We start from the raw sequence: 18,493 nt of genomic DNA, 5'->3' as shown, positions 1-18,493 counted from the left end.
TGTATATATGTATGTGTGTGTGCACCGAAATGCACACAAAAGCCTAACCCTGAAATGTGCAGCTGAAAAGCTGAAGACGCAAAGCTTGAAGGCTGCCGCTCAGCAGAAAAGTAAGCAACACAAAATATCCAAATAAACCTGCGCTGAAAAGTAGGCAACACAAAATGTGGGCGAGCATTTAAATGGCTAAATGCCAATAATGAACAGCAAAACAACAACAAAACATACACATAAATAAATCTAACAAAATTAACGAAATCTACAAACTAGAAAATAAAACAACAACAGCAACAAAAACAACAACAACAGCGGCAACAGAGCAGAGCTATTTAAAGCCCAAGCATAATTAAATTAATTGTAAATAAATGCCAAAAGTATATATATGCAAAAAAAAACAAACAAACGAAACTAAATACCCATGCAACAACGCACAGATAAACAGTTTATCAAACAAATAAAACAGCAACAGCAACAACAACAACAACAAATATAAATACCAACAACGATTGTGTTCAGTACTCGTATAATTTAGCGAATTTTTCGTGGTGCCATTCAGCGTTTCGCAACAAGTAAAATTAATTAATTATAGATAAATGTGTGAGACACTCGCACACACACACACGCACATATATGTATATATACATAAATAAATTAATAGCCGAAAAAAATAAAACGACTGTTTAATAAATGACTGCATTAAATAAATGAGCTTTTAGTTTAATTAATCACTAAATAAATAACAGTAAATACACGCGCATACATGTGCAGCCCGTGTGTGTGTGCGCGCCCCTTTCTGTGTGTGTGTGTATGCTTGCTGTAGCTGTGAAGCCATATGCATGGCAGCAACAACAGCAACAGCAGCAACAACAACAACAACTACAACAAAATCAACCAAAATACATCGAGCAACAACAAACGCACTTTTAACAATAACAACAACGACAACAACAAGGACGCTTCAGAGCAACTGCTACTTAGCCACGCCCCATTTACCATATAGCCATAGCTGCCGACGCTGTTGCTGTTGTTGTTGTGGTTGCCGCCGTTGCTGTAATTCATTCTGGCCGCCCCAATACAACAACTCCAACAACAACAAAGAAAACAACAACAACATCAAACGAGCCACGACTCGCGCCAGCCAAACGAACCGAATAACAACAACAACAGCAACAGCGCATCGCACGAAGTCGCCGCCAGCAGCGGTGGCCTCGTTGTCGCCACCACCACCACCACCACCACCACTACCACCACTAGCAGCACCAGCAACAACAGCAGCAACAACGTTGCCAACGACGGCATCGGCGGCGGAGGCGGAGGCGGCGGCGGCGGCAGCAGCAATAGCACCAACAGCAGCGTTGCCCCAGATCCCAAGAAATCCTTCTCGCTACACTGCTGTTGCGTGATCGTCGACATTACACCCGTCTCACATCCGGTGGCACGTTTGACATCAGCAACAACGGCCTCGGGAAGGGATGCGGGCGCCGGCAGCGGCGGCAGCAGCGGCAGCGGCCTGGGCCTCGGTGAGAATGTCTCGCAGCTGGCGAGCCAACTGTTTCGCTTTGGCAGCAAGAAACGCACCGGCGTCTGCATCTGCAATGCCCAATGCCGCCTGCAGTCGCTCGGCGAGGGCGCAACGCTCAAGACAACGCATCACGGCTCCCTGGATCGCCTGCTCCAACAGCAGCAGCAGCAGCAGCACCTAGAGCACCAACAGCAGCAGCCGCTGCCACCGAGGCCCCAACAGCAGACGAGCGGCGATCGCTCCATAAGTTGGGTCGTCGATGGCGGCGGCGGCGGTGCCGGAGCCCTGCTGACTGCGGCCAGTTCCGATGACAGCGATGAGAAGCAGCAGAAGCAGAAGCCGCTGGAGGATGCACCGCCACGCCCACCGGCCCGCCATGGCTCCAGCAGCAAGCACAGCGTGCGCGAGGAATTCGAACGCGGCGTCGAGGTGGAGAAGTTCTATCATCAGATCAACGGCGACATCTTCGAGATCACGCGACGTGTGCGCGCCCGGGATGAGGATACGCTGGAGCAGCGCTGCATACGGCGCAAGGGTTCGGTGCGGCTCACCGAGCCGCACTATGTGCGCCTGCCCGAGCAGAAGCCGCAGCTGCCGCCGCGGCGCCAGAAGAGCGCCGAGGAGGTGACCATGCCGAAGAGCGCGTTGCGCCAGGCGGCGCCGGAGCCACAGTTGGAGTGGTTCGACCGGAAGGCGCAGCAGCGTCACTCCGCACGCTCCGCCGAGGGCGGGCAGGTGCGCGAGGAGACCATGGAATGGCTGAAGCTGCAGAAGAGCAGCGCGGCACAGCAGGCGCCCGCGCGCACCTCCTCCGGACCCAGCGAGATCACCGTGCTCAAGGATGAGCTGCCCGACTGGCTGCTGGAGCACCTGCCGCGGCAGCGCGAGCGCCAGTCCACATCAGAGAAGCCCGTCAGCTCGGCCTATGCGAAGGCCCTGGCGGAGCTGCTCAAGAAGCCGCTCTCGCGCCAGAGCTCCGGTCCCTGCGAAGTATCGCTGCTGAAGACGGACATTGTCGAGTGGCTGACCAAGATGCAGTCCAGCGTGGGCGGCAAATCGTCGCGTCGCTCGCACCATCGCCGCAACGGCAGCAGCGGCGCAACGCCGCGCTCCAACTCTCAGGAGGATCAGGCCACGGAGCATGCGACGCTGCAGCGCAAACGCCACTCGCTGGGCCACAGCGACGAGGAGCAGCTGCAGCAGCACCACCGCCAGCAACAGCAGCTGCCCACGCTCGACTGGATCGCGTATCCGCTGCACAAGCTGCAGTCGCTGGGCAAGCAGCCGCCGTCGGGGCAGCCGGTGCCCACGGCGGCGACGACGGTACCCAGTGGGTACGATGTTCCCGTCGCCTCCACCCACACGCAGCTGTGTCAGGAGCAGCGACGGCGCGAGGAGCGCTCCCGGGAGCGACGGCTGCGCCACTCGGCCAGCGAGGTGGTGAGCAGCGGCGCGCCGTCGGCCAGCACAAGCGCGCAGCTGGAGCGCCTGGAGCGTCTGTATGCCAAGCCGCACAAGGAGCGCTATCAGTATGTGCCCAAGGTAACGCAACCGCCCAAGGAAACCACCAGCAGCACCGCCCCGATCAGCTCCGGAAAGTCCAAGCGCGAGCGTTCGCGTCGCCATCAGACCCAGCGCTCCGCCACCGTGACAGACATGTCCGCCCAGCGCTCGAGCGGCAGCGGCGCAGGAGGCGGCGGCGGTGGCGGAGGAGCTGCCAGTAGAGGCGGCGGTGGTCACAAGCGCAAATCCTCGAGTGCGGAGCGTGCGCCACGCTCCCGTTCGCCATCGCCCTGCACAGATCCCGCCTGCCCGCTGCTGCCCATCTGCACAGATCCGCACTGCCGCTACCAGGAATGCCAGCGTCGACGCTGCCTGACCTCGTCGGCCAGCTCGGTTAACCTGGCGCGGCACCAGCAGCTGGCCCAGGTGCAGCTGCATGCGGTGCCCGCCCATCTGGCGGGCGGCTCGGATGCCACAACGCCCTCAACGACGGCGACACCGCCGCCACCACCGCCGCCGACAGCTGCTGCGGCGCCCGTACCGGAGCGCCGACTGGTTATCTGCCACGAGTGCCGGTCCTGCGCGCCGCTGCTCAGCTGCCAGAATCGCAAATGCCTCAATGCCGCCAAGTGCAACTCACTGCCTCGCTGTGCCGCCGACTTCAATCGGTTGCGCACCTCGCTCGCCCAGCCGCCGGCGACGCTGGACGACATTGAGCCGGCGCCACTGGACCTGGACCAGCAGCAGCCGCTGCCGCCTGCCTCGCCCACACGCCACATGCAGCACTACCGCAGCAACTCGCAGCCGAACACGCTGCAGCGCGGCGACTCGACGGCCTCCAGCTGCGGCCTGGCCGCCAATCTGGGCTGGCTGGAGCCCGTGCCGCTGCAGTCCTCCAACGGGCATCTTCATCACGTCCTCAACGGCAACGGCAAGCTAATGAAGTCCGCCTCGGCCGCGTCCCTCAACTCGCGCCGCCGCCGCCACAAGACCGTGCACTTTGGCGAGAATCTGCTGCGCGAGGTGTGCCAGAACCGGAAGCTCATCAAGAAGGAGCAGGTGCCGTCGGGCTCGGCGCCCATGCAGGCCAACATTCAGATGCTCTACAACTTCGTGGAGGGCGTGCTCAGCGCCTGGGTGGACGACGACGAGGATCAGGTGCGCTCGGGCGCCGAATCGGAGCCGGAGCACGGCCTGGTCGCCCTCCAGCCCATACATCGCTGCAACCGGCTGCGCTATCAGTGCATCCGGCGTGTCGTCGAGGAGGCGGCCGATCTGCAGGGCACCCTCAAGCTGGGCAACTCACGGTACCGCCATCGCCACTGGCGCAGCACCGCCAAGCAGTGCAACGAAATGTTCCTTCGCAAGGTAAACGAAAAACACAGCAATTTGAAAAATTGGTGCATTGAGGGTATTCCCTTAACTGAAAAGTTTGCAAATATCACATATTTTCATATGCCAAATAAGCTAATAAATATAACCTAACTAAAAAGCTTTTTCAACAGCCATCAGAAAATATTTATTAGAGGTATTCCCTAAAATGACAATTCTAAAAATATATACATGTGCACATATATTGAACATTACAATTTAATTAAAAAACTCATACTACAATTATTATAATAAGTGTATTAGAGGTATTCCCTTGATATATTTAAATATATTTTATATTATAATTTTATGTATCATGGGTACTCTGAAAACTTTTAATATATATCAAAATGCTTATTAGCCTATTATTATAATAAGTGTATCAGTGGTATTCCTTTAACTGAAAAATTAAAAAATATATTGAGACTGTTAATGAAAAATTGCAGTATTAAATATATATTTAATACCTAGACTAAACACTTTTTCAAATGGAGTATTTATTGAATCGGCTTACCGAATCTTATCTATGATTAGCCCTAACAACTTCTCACATAATAACTGATTTGTTACTCAGAAATATGTAGGTCAGTCCTGCATATGCCTTTAAATGTTCGCTTTAAGGCTGGAATATCCTTAATAATCTCAGCTCTTTTGTATTTAGTGCTCACACAGACGCACACACAAAAGCTAAATAGATTAGTTACTTCTTTGGCATTTGAAAATGTTGAATGAGATTTGCGAGGAGCTGCTTTAACTTTGAGCTTTGCTTGAATATCCTGTATTGTGGAGGTCCTCTCTCTGCAGCTAGACTCTTTGTTGCTGCCATCAAATGACTTAAATGTATTGTCGCAACGCTTCTTCTGCTGCTTTGTCTCTCTGTCTCGCTGTCTGTCTGCCTGCCTGCTACAAATTCATTTTGGTTGCCTAACAAAACGTTGATCAAAGCCAAAAGCATCCTTTTCACGCTCGAGCTACGGCAAGGCAACTCCGGCTCCTGCTCCGACTCCTGCTCCTGCCTTGCTGCTCACAAAGGAGGCTGACTGGCAATAAATTAAAGCATTAGCCCCAGCCGAAAAAGCTCTTAACACACACGTACACACACACACGCTGTAAAGGGGGGCGGTGGCGGCTATAGGGGCGTGCTGCTGGACGCATTTTCATTTACCGTTCGTATTTAGTTTTTGGATAATGAATAGCATTGATTGGAATTCACATGAATCACAGTGGCCAAGTGATAAAAGCTATTTGTACCATATGTACTTTGTGGACTTAGCCCAATGGGCGTGGCAGCGCCAGAGCACTTGTATCTGGGGTAGCTATCCGTTACATGTATCTATGGCAACAGCGCTGCCGCACTGCAGCTCTTGACCAATGCCAGGCCATGGATAGAGCACACACACACACACACAGACGAACACACACACACGCACGCATTTCACACTGAGTGCATTCAGTATGCGTACGCACACACCTGAAGAAAATTTGCTGATAAGCATACAACTGACTGAGTTTGAATGAGGCATTAGCTGAATAACCGTTAGTTGGCCAAACGCGCTGCATATTAATTAATTGGCAGATCAACAGCGAGCATATTGAATCGGGTTGGAGAAAAGCTAACGCTGCTCCTCCACTGAAGAAGATTTGCCCAGGCTAATGTCTGCCTGCTCTTCAGTTTCAATTGAATCTAGTTCAGTGTGCGTGTGTGTGTGTGTGAGCTGAAAGGGCATTTGTTTGAGAGTTGCGTTCGTGCTTGTGGATATAATCAGCAGCTCAATGAAATAAGTGTTTGCCAGTGAGAGAGAGAGAGATGGTGAGAGGGAGCGGGAGAGAGGAGATACAGTCAGCTGCTAATAAATGCCTAATAAATTGAGCAAAATTGTTCATTTCAAGCAGCAGCAGGCATCAACTTACCTTTTGCTTATTAATTAGATAGAGAGAGAGAGAGAGAGAGAGAGAGAGAGAGACGGCGACATGTGTGCTTTAGGGGCTTGGCTTTGTCTCAATTTGCAGCTGTAATTATTTGAATCAAATCAGTTTTCCCAGCGCACTCGTTCGCCTTGCTTATTCCACTTGCATGCAGTTTTCAATTTCGAGTTGATTCAATTATTTATTCAACTCGAATATTAATCACAGCTGATGCGCATCTGTCACGCACTCGCTCGACAAGTGGCCCACGCGCCCTTCTTAATTTTGATTGATCGGCTGCTAAACCAGCTGCCACGTGCCCTGGGCCTCGCCCTCGCCCTCGCCCCCTTCGCCAGTGACGTCTCGGTTGCTGCGGCGCTGCACAAAGCAATTAATGCCAAGCAACGCTCAGTGCACACATTTAATCAAATGCGAGTGACATGACATATACCCGTGTACCGAAACCACCTGCTTAACTCGCTCCCACTCTCTCTCCCTCTCTCTCTCGCTCCCACTCTCTCTCAAGCTCCAGCTGCAGTATTTCCGTTTTAATCATTGCCAAAATCCGTCTTACAGCTAATGCCAAATTGCTTTTGCTCTGGCTGCTGCTGCAGCACAGTGCGATTTGCTTAGACAACTTCATTTGCCGTCAAGATGTTTTGGCCCAAAAGAAATTGTCTAACAGCGAAAGCAAAGCAGGAGACAGACGGAGAGAGAGAGAGCAATGCGCTGCAGATTTGCCACTTTTGTATCAATTTCAATTTCTGCCAGCTGAAACTTTTGCTTTAATGCCTCACTTAAGCGCAAACGTGCCACGAATTTGCAGTTTTTTCTTTACAACAATTTCTTCTTTTCTTTTTTGGCTGACAGCTGGCGTTGCCTGCACAAGCAAATGTTTGCTTACATATGTGAAATTGCGCGAATGTGCGAGATTTGGTTGCGATAGCAACAACAACAACAACAGCGACATATAAACACTCTATCAAATATTGTAATTTTTGACAGCGAATGCGAGCAATGAAATGATTTTTTCTTCTTGCGGGGGCTGCTCTATGTGTGCGTGTGTGTCTGTGTGTGTGTGTAGGTGCCAATGGCAGGCAACTCTCACATTTGACATTCAAAAGTCATTGATAATTATGGATGAAACGTGAACGACAGCCGCATCGAGGGATCACAATCAATTCTTGATTAGAAAACGCAGCTCGACAGCAGAGGTCGGCCACCTGTCCGGGCAACGGATAAGGGTGTATGCCTCTGTATGCCAAGTGGGCGTGTCTGGGTACGCACGCGTGTATGTCAATGTGTGTGCGTGTATTTGATTGTGTGCGTAAATTGAATTTTGATTTTGCACCGATGCTGAGATATGGCATATTAGGCCCAAGTAATCAGATGTGGGGCGAGGCGCAGGAGACGGCAGCACTGGCTCCAGGACTATAGGCATTTAATCTTTTGTGTGTGTTTGCTTGTGTGTGTGTGTGTGTGTGAGTGTGCGTGTTTGGGGCTGCCCATTTAGGCTTACCCATGTGAGTTAGCAGACACAATCCATTGTCAAGCTCCAGCTCCTGCTGTTGCTGCTCCTGCTGCTGCTGCTGCTGCTGCTACTGCTGCTACTCCTGCTCATGATGAAATTCGACAACACTTTAGCTGTGGGCGGACATGGGCTATTGCCGGTGCTACACTCCGGGTCATATCAATTAAAAATTCATGAATCATTTGACAAACTCTTTGGGTCTGCACAAATTGTAGCCATTCGACGGGGCCAATCAGACGACGCTCAGATTTGATGCTGTCAATTTCGCAGTCAACGTTACGCTTGGGCTTTTCGTTTTTTGCTAGGCCATTACCATTGTTTGTCACACACACACTCATATAATAGCCAATTGTAGATGCAGAGTAATCTGTTGTAAAAGGTACAAAACTCGTTAATTCCCCGAGTTGTGTCCTTTTTGGCAGCCTTTAAAGGGTTTTCCATTACATTAGCGTCGATTGTTCCGAGATCTTTGCTGTTGTTGTTGCTGTTGCTGATGAAGTGACTTTTGACTAGCTGTACGAAATAGTGTTTGATGTATACCCAAATATCTTGATGGCAACTTGGCGGAAAGTATTTTTGCCCATTGCCCCTTATTGTCTTTAATTTGATGCCAAAAAGTTGTGCTGCCCATGGCTCTGTACTTATTTGTGTAGCACACCTCGTTGCCAGGGCTGCCAACATTCCTGCTACTGCTGCTCCTGCTGCTGCAACAGTTCCGCTCGGCAGTTTCCGTTCGGCTTGATGATTTCATGGAAAACTTCATTGAGCAAGCGGAAACTATTTCATTTGGCGCTATAAATGTTGTCAGGTGTACTGGATGGTGCGGCAGCGGTGCGGCGGTGCGGCGGTGCGGCGGTGCGGCAATGCTGACTGCCGCTGGTAAGTGGGTGAGTGCTTTTTGAGTGTTTTGGAAGTTTTCAATATGGTAGCTGCCACAAAAATGATTGAGGCCACGGGCTGGCTATTTAAAATACAAGCGCTCTGCTTATGAAAATGTTGCGAGTTCATTTTGACAAAACAGAAAAGCTGAAAATCGAAACTGAACTAGAAAAGCCAGCAGCAGCACCAGCAGTCAGTGTGGAAAAGGGTTTTCGGCATAAATGAAAGACTTTAATTAAAAAAGCTGTAACTAAGCTAAGGAAAACTGCATGAAAATGTGAAAAATTAATTAAGTCATATCAAAGCAACTCAAAGTCCGACCGAAATAGCCAAAAACAGACAGAAAGAAAGAGAGAGAGAGAGTAGAAAGATGCTTAAAATGCGAAAAGTGATGAAATATCGGACAAAAAATCTGACATATTCCGGCTAAAGGCCAGGCCGAATACTAATTAAGTGCAAAGAGTTTGTGAGCAAGTTCACAGTGTTGTAAAACGCCTGTAAGCCACTCGCACAATGCTCGTTGAGGCGCTTTAATGGCTTCCTCACTTGCTCAGCTCCATTATATATAAATTTATGTATATATATAGCCTACCCAATTAATCAGAGCTACAAGCGATGCACCTCAATTCGATTCAATGGAATTGCCTTGCGCCCCTCGCACCCTCCCTTTCCCGCAGCCCAGTGAAACCCCTTGGCAGAGCTCGGGCAGAAGATGCTTTGATGTGCTTGTGCCTGTGCTTGTGCCGGGTTTCCCTTTTTATTTTATTTTTATTTCTTTTTATTTTTGGCAATTTGAACTCGGAAAATATTTATGTTGCCTCTTTCTTGTTGCTGACGAAGTGGAGCCAGCTCACGTTTGGGTATTTGCATGCCTTTGCACTCCTTCGATTAATATAAAATTTGATTAAACTTGGCCAACGACAAACGACGATGAGGGCGACGCTGACGACGTCACTTGTGGGTTAAGCACACATGACTTTGCTGCTGCTGCTCCTGCTGCTGTTTCTCTGAGGATTTGGGCGTGGCTGGTGTGCAAACACAGGCGAGCACATGCCACTTGACAGTTGCCCATTTGCCGTAGCCCGTAGCCCGCTCTAACCGAAGCGTCGGGCAGTCAAATAAATAACTTGTAAAACATGCATATGAGCAAAAATGTTTGAAAATTGCCAAAAACGTAAGAGGCAAGAGCGGGCGAAAGTGCGGCCGGGCAAAGCCAAAGAAATGGGGCCAAGGAATCGACGGGTCTGCCTCAGCCAGAGCAGCAGCAGCAGAAGCAGCAGCAGCAGCAGGAAGCGAAGACGAAACGAATAAACACATTGTAAATTGATTTCCTTGGGAACTCAAATAAAAATGGCATGAACAGCAATAGCAGCAACGGCAACAGCAGCAAGTGAGCGACGTTGTGGGCGTGGCTGATAGCTGGGGACAGCAGCCAGCACCACCCAATTGAAACGAATGAATGGGCAAACCAATTTTTATTGCCACGCGGGACACGTAGCGAAGGAGCGCGCGCACCACAGCCTCAGTGCCGTTGCCCGCACGGGACCAAGCTGCCACGCCCCCACCCAATGTCCGCCTCTATCCGCTATGCCCTGGCTGCTGCCTTGTCTCCTGTCCTGTTGCGAAAGCAAAATTGGCGCACTGGGCTCTCCCTCTCTCTCTCTGTGTGTGTGTGTGTGTGTGTGTGTGTGTGTGTGTGTGGTGAGAACGGAAGGAAGTCGCAGGATGGGCCCAGGCAGAGCAGAGCAGCGCTGTCGTTCTCGACCCGGCTTTTGATGGAATGCTCGCTAGCCAGTTCGCCTCGATAACATGGCCAAGAAACTGTTTGCCATTGCTTTAGCCAGGCCATCTCTTCTCCTAGCAGCTGCTCCTGCTGCTCCTGCTGTTATTTTGTTTAGATTCGTTTTCTGAGTCGTCTTTCTTTCCTCTGATTGTTGTTGTTGATATTGCTGCCATTGCTGTTGCTGCTGTTGTCAATTGTTGTCCATCCTTCCACCCCTCCCCTCGTTCAGGGCTGGCTTTCGCTTCTTGTCCCACGTTGCCAACTTCACTAAAAATGCAGGCGAGAGAAGACAAATTGCTTTATCGACGACATACGTAACAAATGTTGCTGTCGGCAGTGACAACGGCAGCAACAGCAACAGCAACAGCAGCAGCAGCAATGGCAATACAAACAACGACAACAACATGGAGCCAGTCAACCATTATTGGTATCAAATGGCTTACGGGGTCGATTCGTATCGGGTTGAATTGTGAGTGTGTGTGTCTGTGTGAGTGTGTGTGTGTGTGTGTATGTGTGTAGTGTGGGAGCTGCCTGACTGGCACTGTTAATTATGACTTAATTATTTCAATTATTGCTTGGCAGACTTATTACATTTTCTCGTTGTCAACAGCGACGACCTCATCTGCCTCTCTCCCTGTCTCTCTCTCTCTCTCTCTCTGTATAAATGAAATCTCTTATGTATATGTATTTGTATATACTTGTAGCTGTTTGTGTTTGTTCATACATTCTCAATTTATGCTTCATCTCTTGCAGATCTCGGACGATGATCGAATGAGCCTAACTACTGCCGTTTCGGATGAAGATGATGGCGAAAGTGTCATGGCGTCACCATATAAAGCAAAGGCCACTGGCACCGCTGCATCCTCCTTCAACTGCACGGGCGCTGTGCGTAAAGCCGGGTAAGTTGCTCGCATCCAGCGGCCGTTAATCACCGGCACGAAACTATGCCCAAGGGCATAGCAGCAGCAGCAGGAGCAGCCACGTGTGGTGGGCTCCCCACACAACAGCTAATCATAAATATAGTAGAAAATAGCTCAGCATATCATTTACAGCTATTACAGCCAAACGCATTCCACCATGATAAAGCGTATGTGTGTGTGCCCGCCGAGACTCCAGAAGGGGAGAGCGAGAGTGAAAAGAAAGTTGTAAAACGAGACTGCAACAAGCAGGCACGTTTACAGTTACTTATTAGCTAATGAGCCCCACTATGCGCATTGGAAAACACGAATCCTTCTTTATCCTTACATGGAAAGAGTACTTGAAGCAGATTTCCATATAGCTAAATGAGAAAAGTTTCCTTTTAAGTACTTGTGCATCAATTTTATACGGATTCATTTCCATTTTCGGAACTCTCAGCTGATTTTGGCCTGCAGCACGTTTTATAGCACTCGGCTGACTCGAGAGCTTATAAAGTCAGCTCAGATGCCAGCCAGATGCCATCCGAGTTTAATTTAGTTCAATTCTCTGAAGTAATACTGTAAATGCATATACATACATACATATATTTACCTGATGCTCGCCCGCTCTGGCTGCTTGTTGCTGCTGTTGCTTATTTAACATCGATTTGATTACATTTGTTTTTCATCTTCTGCCGTTCCGTTCCGCCCGCAGCTTTCTATCGGTGAAGAAATGGCTGCTACGTAAGAAGCATCAAATCGAGCTGGCTCGCAAGCGCGGCTGGAAGGGCTACTGGGTGTGCCTGAAGGGCACCACGCTCCTCTTCTATCCGTGCGACTCGCGCGAGGGCCGCAGCGTCGAGGCGGCGCCCAAGCATTTAATTATTGTGGACGGCGCGATTATGCAGCCAATACCGGAGCATCCGAAGCGCGATTATATATTCTGTCTGAGCACCGCATTCGGCGATGCCTATCTGTTCCAGGCGCCCTGTCAGGTAAGTGCCGTTCGGCAGGATATGATGCGTGTCGCGCCTAATGAGAGTCCGGCCACGCCGCAAGTCCTTCAACCGTAAGACTTTCATGCTGCAATTAGAAAAGGCATCAGGCCAGGCCAACCATAAAAGCTGGCCTTGTCCAGCCATCTGACACGACTTGGACTTGGACGACAACTGAGGCGTCTTGTTTGCCTTACGATACCAAGGATATTTGTATCTATCAGCCACTGTGTATGCCTGTATGCGTGCGTGTGTGTGTGTGTGTGTGTGTCGAGTTCACTGCTCGCGGGCTTTCAACAGACCCCATTCGCAATCGCACACCCACACAGCGACAGTTGCACAGAGCGCCTGCCTCAAAGGCGTTAACTGATATGCAGACCCCGCAACGGGCTGAAATGCAAATCGCTTGGCTTAAAGTGCGATTGGGGCTGTGTATGCGACAGCTAGCCAACTGCCGAGGCAGATTGCCTTGAACTAATAGTTGCTGCCTGACATGGTCCTTGTGCCTAAACTGTGACATGTCTCTGAGGCATTAGCGCCGCTCTCACCTGGCCGCCCCCCCCTTAAAAGCCAACTGACTGGCTGACGGTAGTTCAGCGTTTTGCCTGGTCGCCTCAGTGATTTGTCATTAAATTTGCATAACTGATAGTCAGCCAGCAATGGCAACGACAACGACAACAACCACAACAACAACCACAACAACAACCACAACAACATCGTCGACATTTGGCGCAAGGGAGCAACATCAAATTTGTGCCTTGCCTTGTTGCATTTGGCCTCTGCAATTTGTTGTCTAGCTCACACTTATATATATCTCTTTCTCTTTCTTGCTTTCTCTGCACAGGTGGAGCTGGAGAATTGGGTAAATAGCATACACAGCGCCTGTGCCGCTGCATTTGCGCGTCATCGCGGCAAAACGGGAACACTGCATCTGCTGCAGGAGGAGATCTTTCGCCTGGAGAAGGCCATTGAATCGGTAAGTGAATGCCAACGTTTTACTTAACATACCAAGCCAAGTCACGGGTATATTTATGAATGCATATATATATTCTACATACATGTGTGTGTGTGTGTTGAGTTGAATTATTGCCTTGCATTTTCGATTCGACTCGTAGGAAATAGTTGAGCTCCTTCAGTGGAAATTCAAGTGATGAGAATTGAAATTGTGTATTGAGCATAAAAGCTGTTTGTCGAGTACACCCAGAGCTACCGAGAGCAGCGCCATTATTATGAAAATGATATGCAAAAAAATATATATATATATAAATGTACATACCTACAAACATATATGAAAAGTAAAATAGCAGCAAAGTAAAAGGAAAAACGAAAAAGCATAACTGAAGACATGTAAATTCCATGATTTATGAACCCAACTCGTTTGCATATTATATGGAAGAATACAAAATACATTGTGAGTGTGAGTGAGTGTGCGTGAGTGTGTGTGTGTGCTAATAGAGCTAAAGGCTAGACTCAGACTGGCAAAAATGAAGAGGGCTAGCTTTAATATTGATTTAGTGCAGATAGCAGAGAGAGAGAGAAAGAGTGAAATGAATTTGTTTCACTATCTTGTAATCTCATTTGAAGGCTGATCAAATTTCTAGCACCTGGCCTGTGCGCCATGCCGTGTGAATCCCCAACAATCTAAATAGACAACAAAATAAATCCAAGTAAAACCATTAAATCAATCAATAAAATTATCTTCAAGCCACTCGTGTACATTCAATTTGAGCTGCGGCAAAGTTTCGTGGCATCGTACCGTGCTGTCTGCCATCTCATTGATATGCAGCGCATGCCTCTGTATATTTCGGCACCTAATCAGTCGTTAAAGTAATCAACAACAAAGCCAAATTGTACGAATACATCAATTCGCGATGATTTCTCAACTCGACTTGGCGCAACTTTTTTGCTTTTCCTTTAGCCAAAGACACAACAAACGCATTTCCTATACACACACACAGAGAGAGAGAGAGAGAGAGAGAGAGGGAGACTGAGTGGGAGATTTCCCAGCCCAATTTCTCAATTTGTGCCGCCATCTAGCAGAGCATCTAGCCAATTTCTCAGCGTGTTGCTCCCCAAAGATTTATGCGCTGCCCTGTTTCTGTTTTCTTCTTGGTGGCTCTGCTCCATTTATGTATTTGCTTTCAAATCAATTCCCCATCAATTTCGCGTCGCGGCTTCGTAGCAACAACATCTCCTGCTTGCCAGCCTCGACTGCATTGCAATTTATTTGCACAACTTTATGGCCAACAGCATTGTGGCCAAAATAAAAGCAAAAACCACAGCAAAATAAACCAAAGCAAAGCAAATAGAGCTGCTGGCGCTCAGTACAAGGAACTGCACTTCTGCCACACACAATAAATGGCTGGATAAACTCAGCCAAAGTGCCGGCAAGAAATGCTGAGAGAAATGCTGCGAGCCAGTTGAACAGTTGAACAGTTGAGCTGTTGAGCCGCTGCCTTGGGGCTGCCTGGCTCTACGGTGTCATCCTGTATATCCACAATTTCCCTTCGCTATTCCGCGCATTCGTTTATTTATTTTTGCATTATGTCATTTGCAGGCCATGGCGAATGAAATAAATAAATAAATAGAGACGGAAATTTTGCGGCCGATTGTTTGCCTTGGCCGGGCGCAGCTTGTATACCCTGCAATTGAGTTGTGGAACAGGGGAGGGCTGCTATGCCTAGGGACGGCTCTATAAACTATACTCATATCTCGCTTTTATAATTGCACTCGGCGGCTCACCCACATTGAGCAGTGGTTGCTGCTGTTGTTGTTGTTGTTGTTGGGCAAAGAATATCATTTTTATCCAACTCCTGCCCGGGCCTGTCCAGTCTCTGCTTCATGCCACGCCAACTTCATTCATTCGTCTCTGTCGCATTTCCCTCGCGACTTGCCCCTTTTCTAATTTAGTTTTTCTCATTTACACGTAAAGTTGAAGTTTGATGTTATGAATCGTCGTCGTCTTCTCGTTTTCCTTTCACATTTTCTTGCTATCATTACTCCTGCTGCTCCTGCTACTGCTGCTGCTGCTGCTGCTGCTCTGTCTATCTGTCTCTTTGGATAAACCATAATTACTTCCTTGAACGCTGCGTTTTTCTGTCCACTTTCCCACTCACAAGTTTTCAACTTGTTGTTGATTTTCTCTTGCTTCTTCCTCTTTTTTTCTATAATTTTGTTTTTTATAATCAGTTTTTTTGCTTGTTTTGTTTTGGGCTTTGTTTTATTTGGCTTACTGCGCGCGGCCACAGTCCGAGACTGTCACAAGAGTCACTTCGCAGTCAGCTCGTTTATTTTTCAAGTGCCACGCCCACTGTGGCCAGTGCTTAGGTGCTGCCAAAGTTTGCCGGATGAATATTAATTAAATGAGCTGCCGGAGTGGCCGCAAAACTGCATTTGCATTTGCATTTGCATTTGGCATTCGCATTCGCATTACAATTTTTGGTTTTTGCATTCGCATTTGTTGTTAATTAATTTTGTGTGCAAAGAAAAGAAATGAGAATTATTAAAGTGCCATCGGATAAACAAAGCCAGCAACTCATAAAGCAGCAGCTCAGCTGAAGGAGTCGGGCGCAGCAGAGGCTCTGAATGAAATTAAAAATAGAGAACGAAAAAAAAGAAGAAGAAGAAAAGGTGCCGCGCTCTGCCCTATCTCAATTTTATGGTCGTGAAGGCGTCACTGAAAAGAGCAACAGTGTTGTCTACGCTCTTTGTCTTGCCATTTACTTTGTGCTCGTGTATGTGTGTGTGTGTGCGTGTGTGTGTGTGGTGGGCGGAGTCCAACTAGGCAGAGCTGTTTGTCTGCCCTTTTTTATAGCTGTCACCTTTCGGAAATAATCATATATGTGTCAGTGGGGGGACAGCACTTCGCTTCGTTTGCTTTAGCTTTTCTAGTTTTTCGCCAGCTATCTATTTTTCTTTTCGCATAAAGCACTTGCACACACTCACACACACACGCACACAATGCAGGTGCTGAGAGAAAAAAAACGGAGATAGCAATAGTAGTAGTAGCTGCCCGAGCACATTTAGTTTTTCGTACGCTCTGGTTTTTACGCTCTAATTACGACTCCTACGAGCAGGCTCGCCTCCCTTGCCCCCGCACGTTGCCTGTCCTGCATGGCACACACACCCACACACGCACACCTTTCGCCCCGCCTGTTACTGTTTTTATTCCTCGCTCGTGGCTCGTGTGCAATTGCCATGGCGCGCAGTCTAAACAAGGCTCACTTGCCTGCTGCTTTCAATTTGCAATGGCGGCTGTCATTTCAGCTCAATAGCAGCCAACATACCCCACACCTCCTCACGCCCACCTGAGACCTGAAAAATCGTTGCCAGGCTTAAATCATTTTTTCCTTCTCTTAGTATAAATTTAATACGGCATTTTAATTGCTGCAAAACAATTGCAGCATTGCGCAGCTCAAAGGCAAAGTAAACTTCATATTTTGTTGTTGGGCACAAAACTTTTTAATAGATTATCAGGTTTCCAGTCGATTCACAGCTGCAGGCCCCGGTGCATGCGTCTGGCTGGATTTTTGCTCCGTTTTCAGCAATAATCAGCAGCGAATTTTCATACATTTTGCATGGCTTCTGGCGGCTAATTTGCTGCAAAACGGCAAATGTGACGCAGCCGAGAGCCGTTAAGCCATTAATTAATTTAACAACAATTAAGCTTAAATTAAAGCTCATGAAATCCTTAAATTTACAATGCTGCAGCACACACACACACGTTGCCAGACCAAAACCAGCAAGCGGAAACCAACTACTAGAAAAACGAACACGGGGAAAAAAACACAGAACCGAAACGAAACTAAAAATAAACATTTTACAACACTGGCGTACAATGAAATAAATATTTAGTCAAGTTTAAAACATTTGGTAATTAGTACGTTGACTCGCTTGGCCAGAGCCGCCCCCTCGACTCACGCCTCCCGCCTCCACGCCCCAAAGCCGCATGCATCTGGCCAACTTTCTGCTCCCTTGCGAAAGTTTTACACATTTTCTTTTATTTCTATTTTTTACGCTCCCAACTTTTCGTATTGTGCAAGATTTTTGCTAAATAAAGTTTATAATTACCATAAAATTCAGTTGAGTTCGATTTTCGGCGGTTGCCTGGCAGAGCTGCCTTTGAACCATAATAGACACACAGAGCCTGGGCGTGGCTGGGGCAATTCATAAGCTAATACCAAGCGGTATATATGTATATGTGTGGCTGGAATTTATGGCAAGAAATATGGTCAAAGCCGAGTCGGAGCGTCATAAAGCACGCACACATGTTGCCAGCCTTGGCAGTTGTCCACGTTCCGGCTGCCTAATGCAGCCCCCCCTGGGCTGCTGCCCATTGGCTTTGTTTTGGAGCAAACGTGCGAATATTTTTGCAACTTTCGGTCGCAAGCTGCACAGGATATGGCACGGGCATATGGCAGTTCGGCTAGCTGAAGCAGGAGCTGGAGCAGGAGCAGCAGCAGCAGGAGCTGAGGCCTGACACTAGGTGTTGCCCATTTGGGCACTCAACACTAGCTCAGCTCTCTCTATCCCTCTCGCTCGCTCTCTCTGGCTGCAAATGCGCTTTTGGTTTTTGATTTGTTTTTGGTTTTGCGTATTTAGGTTTTGCATGCTGAAATATGCTTTATGCGTCTGGCATGTGGGCGTGGCATTGCCGCAACTGCTGCCAAATTCAATTCAATTGTCAACAGCCATGGCAGCACTAGCCGGAAAAAAGCTAAATGGACATCGGACACACACACGAACACACCCACACGCACATTTGACTGTGGCCACAAGCACAAACAGGCGCCAGTTTTTGGTTTTAGGCTTAGCTTGTTTCACGCACAACCTGCGCCTCCCTACCCCTCCCCTCCTCCAGCCACCCACTCGCACACTTTAAAGCCCTCCTTATCGTTGTATAATGTGGCATCATTTTGTGGTCAGCATTTATGCAGGACATGTGCATACACACACGCACACACACACACACACAATACACAAAACGTGCACGAAGCGTACAATTTGCAGGCCTTTTGTTGACATTTGGCACCCTAGCACCACCAGCAGCAGCAGCAGCACCACCCACATTTTGCGGTTGGCCGTGCTCACATTTGACTTTTTGTGAGT

General features: G+C 48.6%; 1 protein-coding gene across 18 annotated transcripts in view; it reads left to right on the top strand.

Annotated features, from left to right (window-relative positions):
* The window catches only part of sif (guanine nucleotide exchange factor still life), a 92,215-nt gene that overhangs the window by 31,660 nt on the left and 42,062 nt on the right, over positions 1–18,493 (top strand). For all 18 annotated transcript variants that reach the window (XM_030384327.2, XM_030384325.2, XM_030384331.2 and 15 more), the window contains 3 exons: positions 11,248–11,393; positions 12,106–12,385; positions 13,230–13,361. In XM_030384327.2, the coding sequence (XP_030240187.1) occupies positions 11,248–11,393; positions 12,106–12,385; positions 13,230–13,361 (558 nt within the window). The remainder of the gene's footprint in view (positions 1–11,247; positions 11,394–12,105; positions 12,386–13,229; positions 13,362–18,493) is intronic.

The sequence above is a fragment of the Drosophila navojoa genome, chromosome 4 (genome assembly GCF_054131105.1).
Source record: "Drosophila navojoa isolate 15081-1374.11 chromosome 4, UAZ_NAV_1.0, whole genome shotgun sequence".
Lineage (NCBI taxonomy): Eukaryota > Metazoa > Arthropoda > Insecta > Diptera > Drosophilidae > Drosophila > Drosophila navojoa.
Note: the sequence above shows the minus strand (reverse complement) of the source record. Positions and strands in the feature narration are given on the sequence as shown.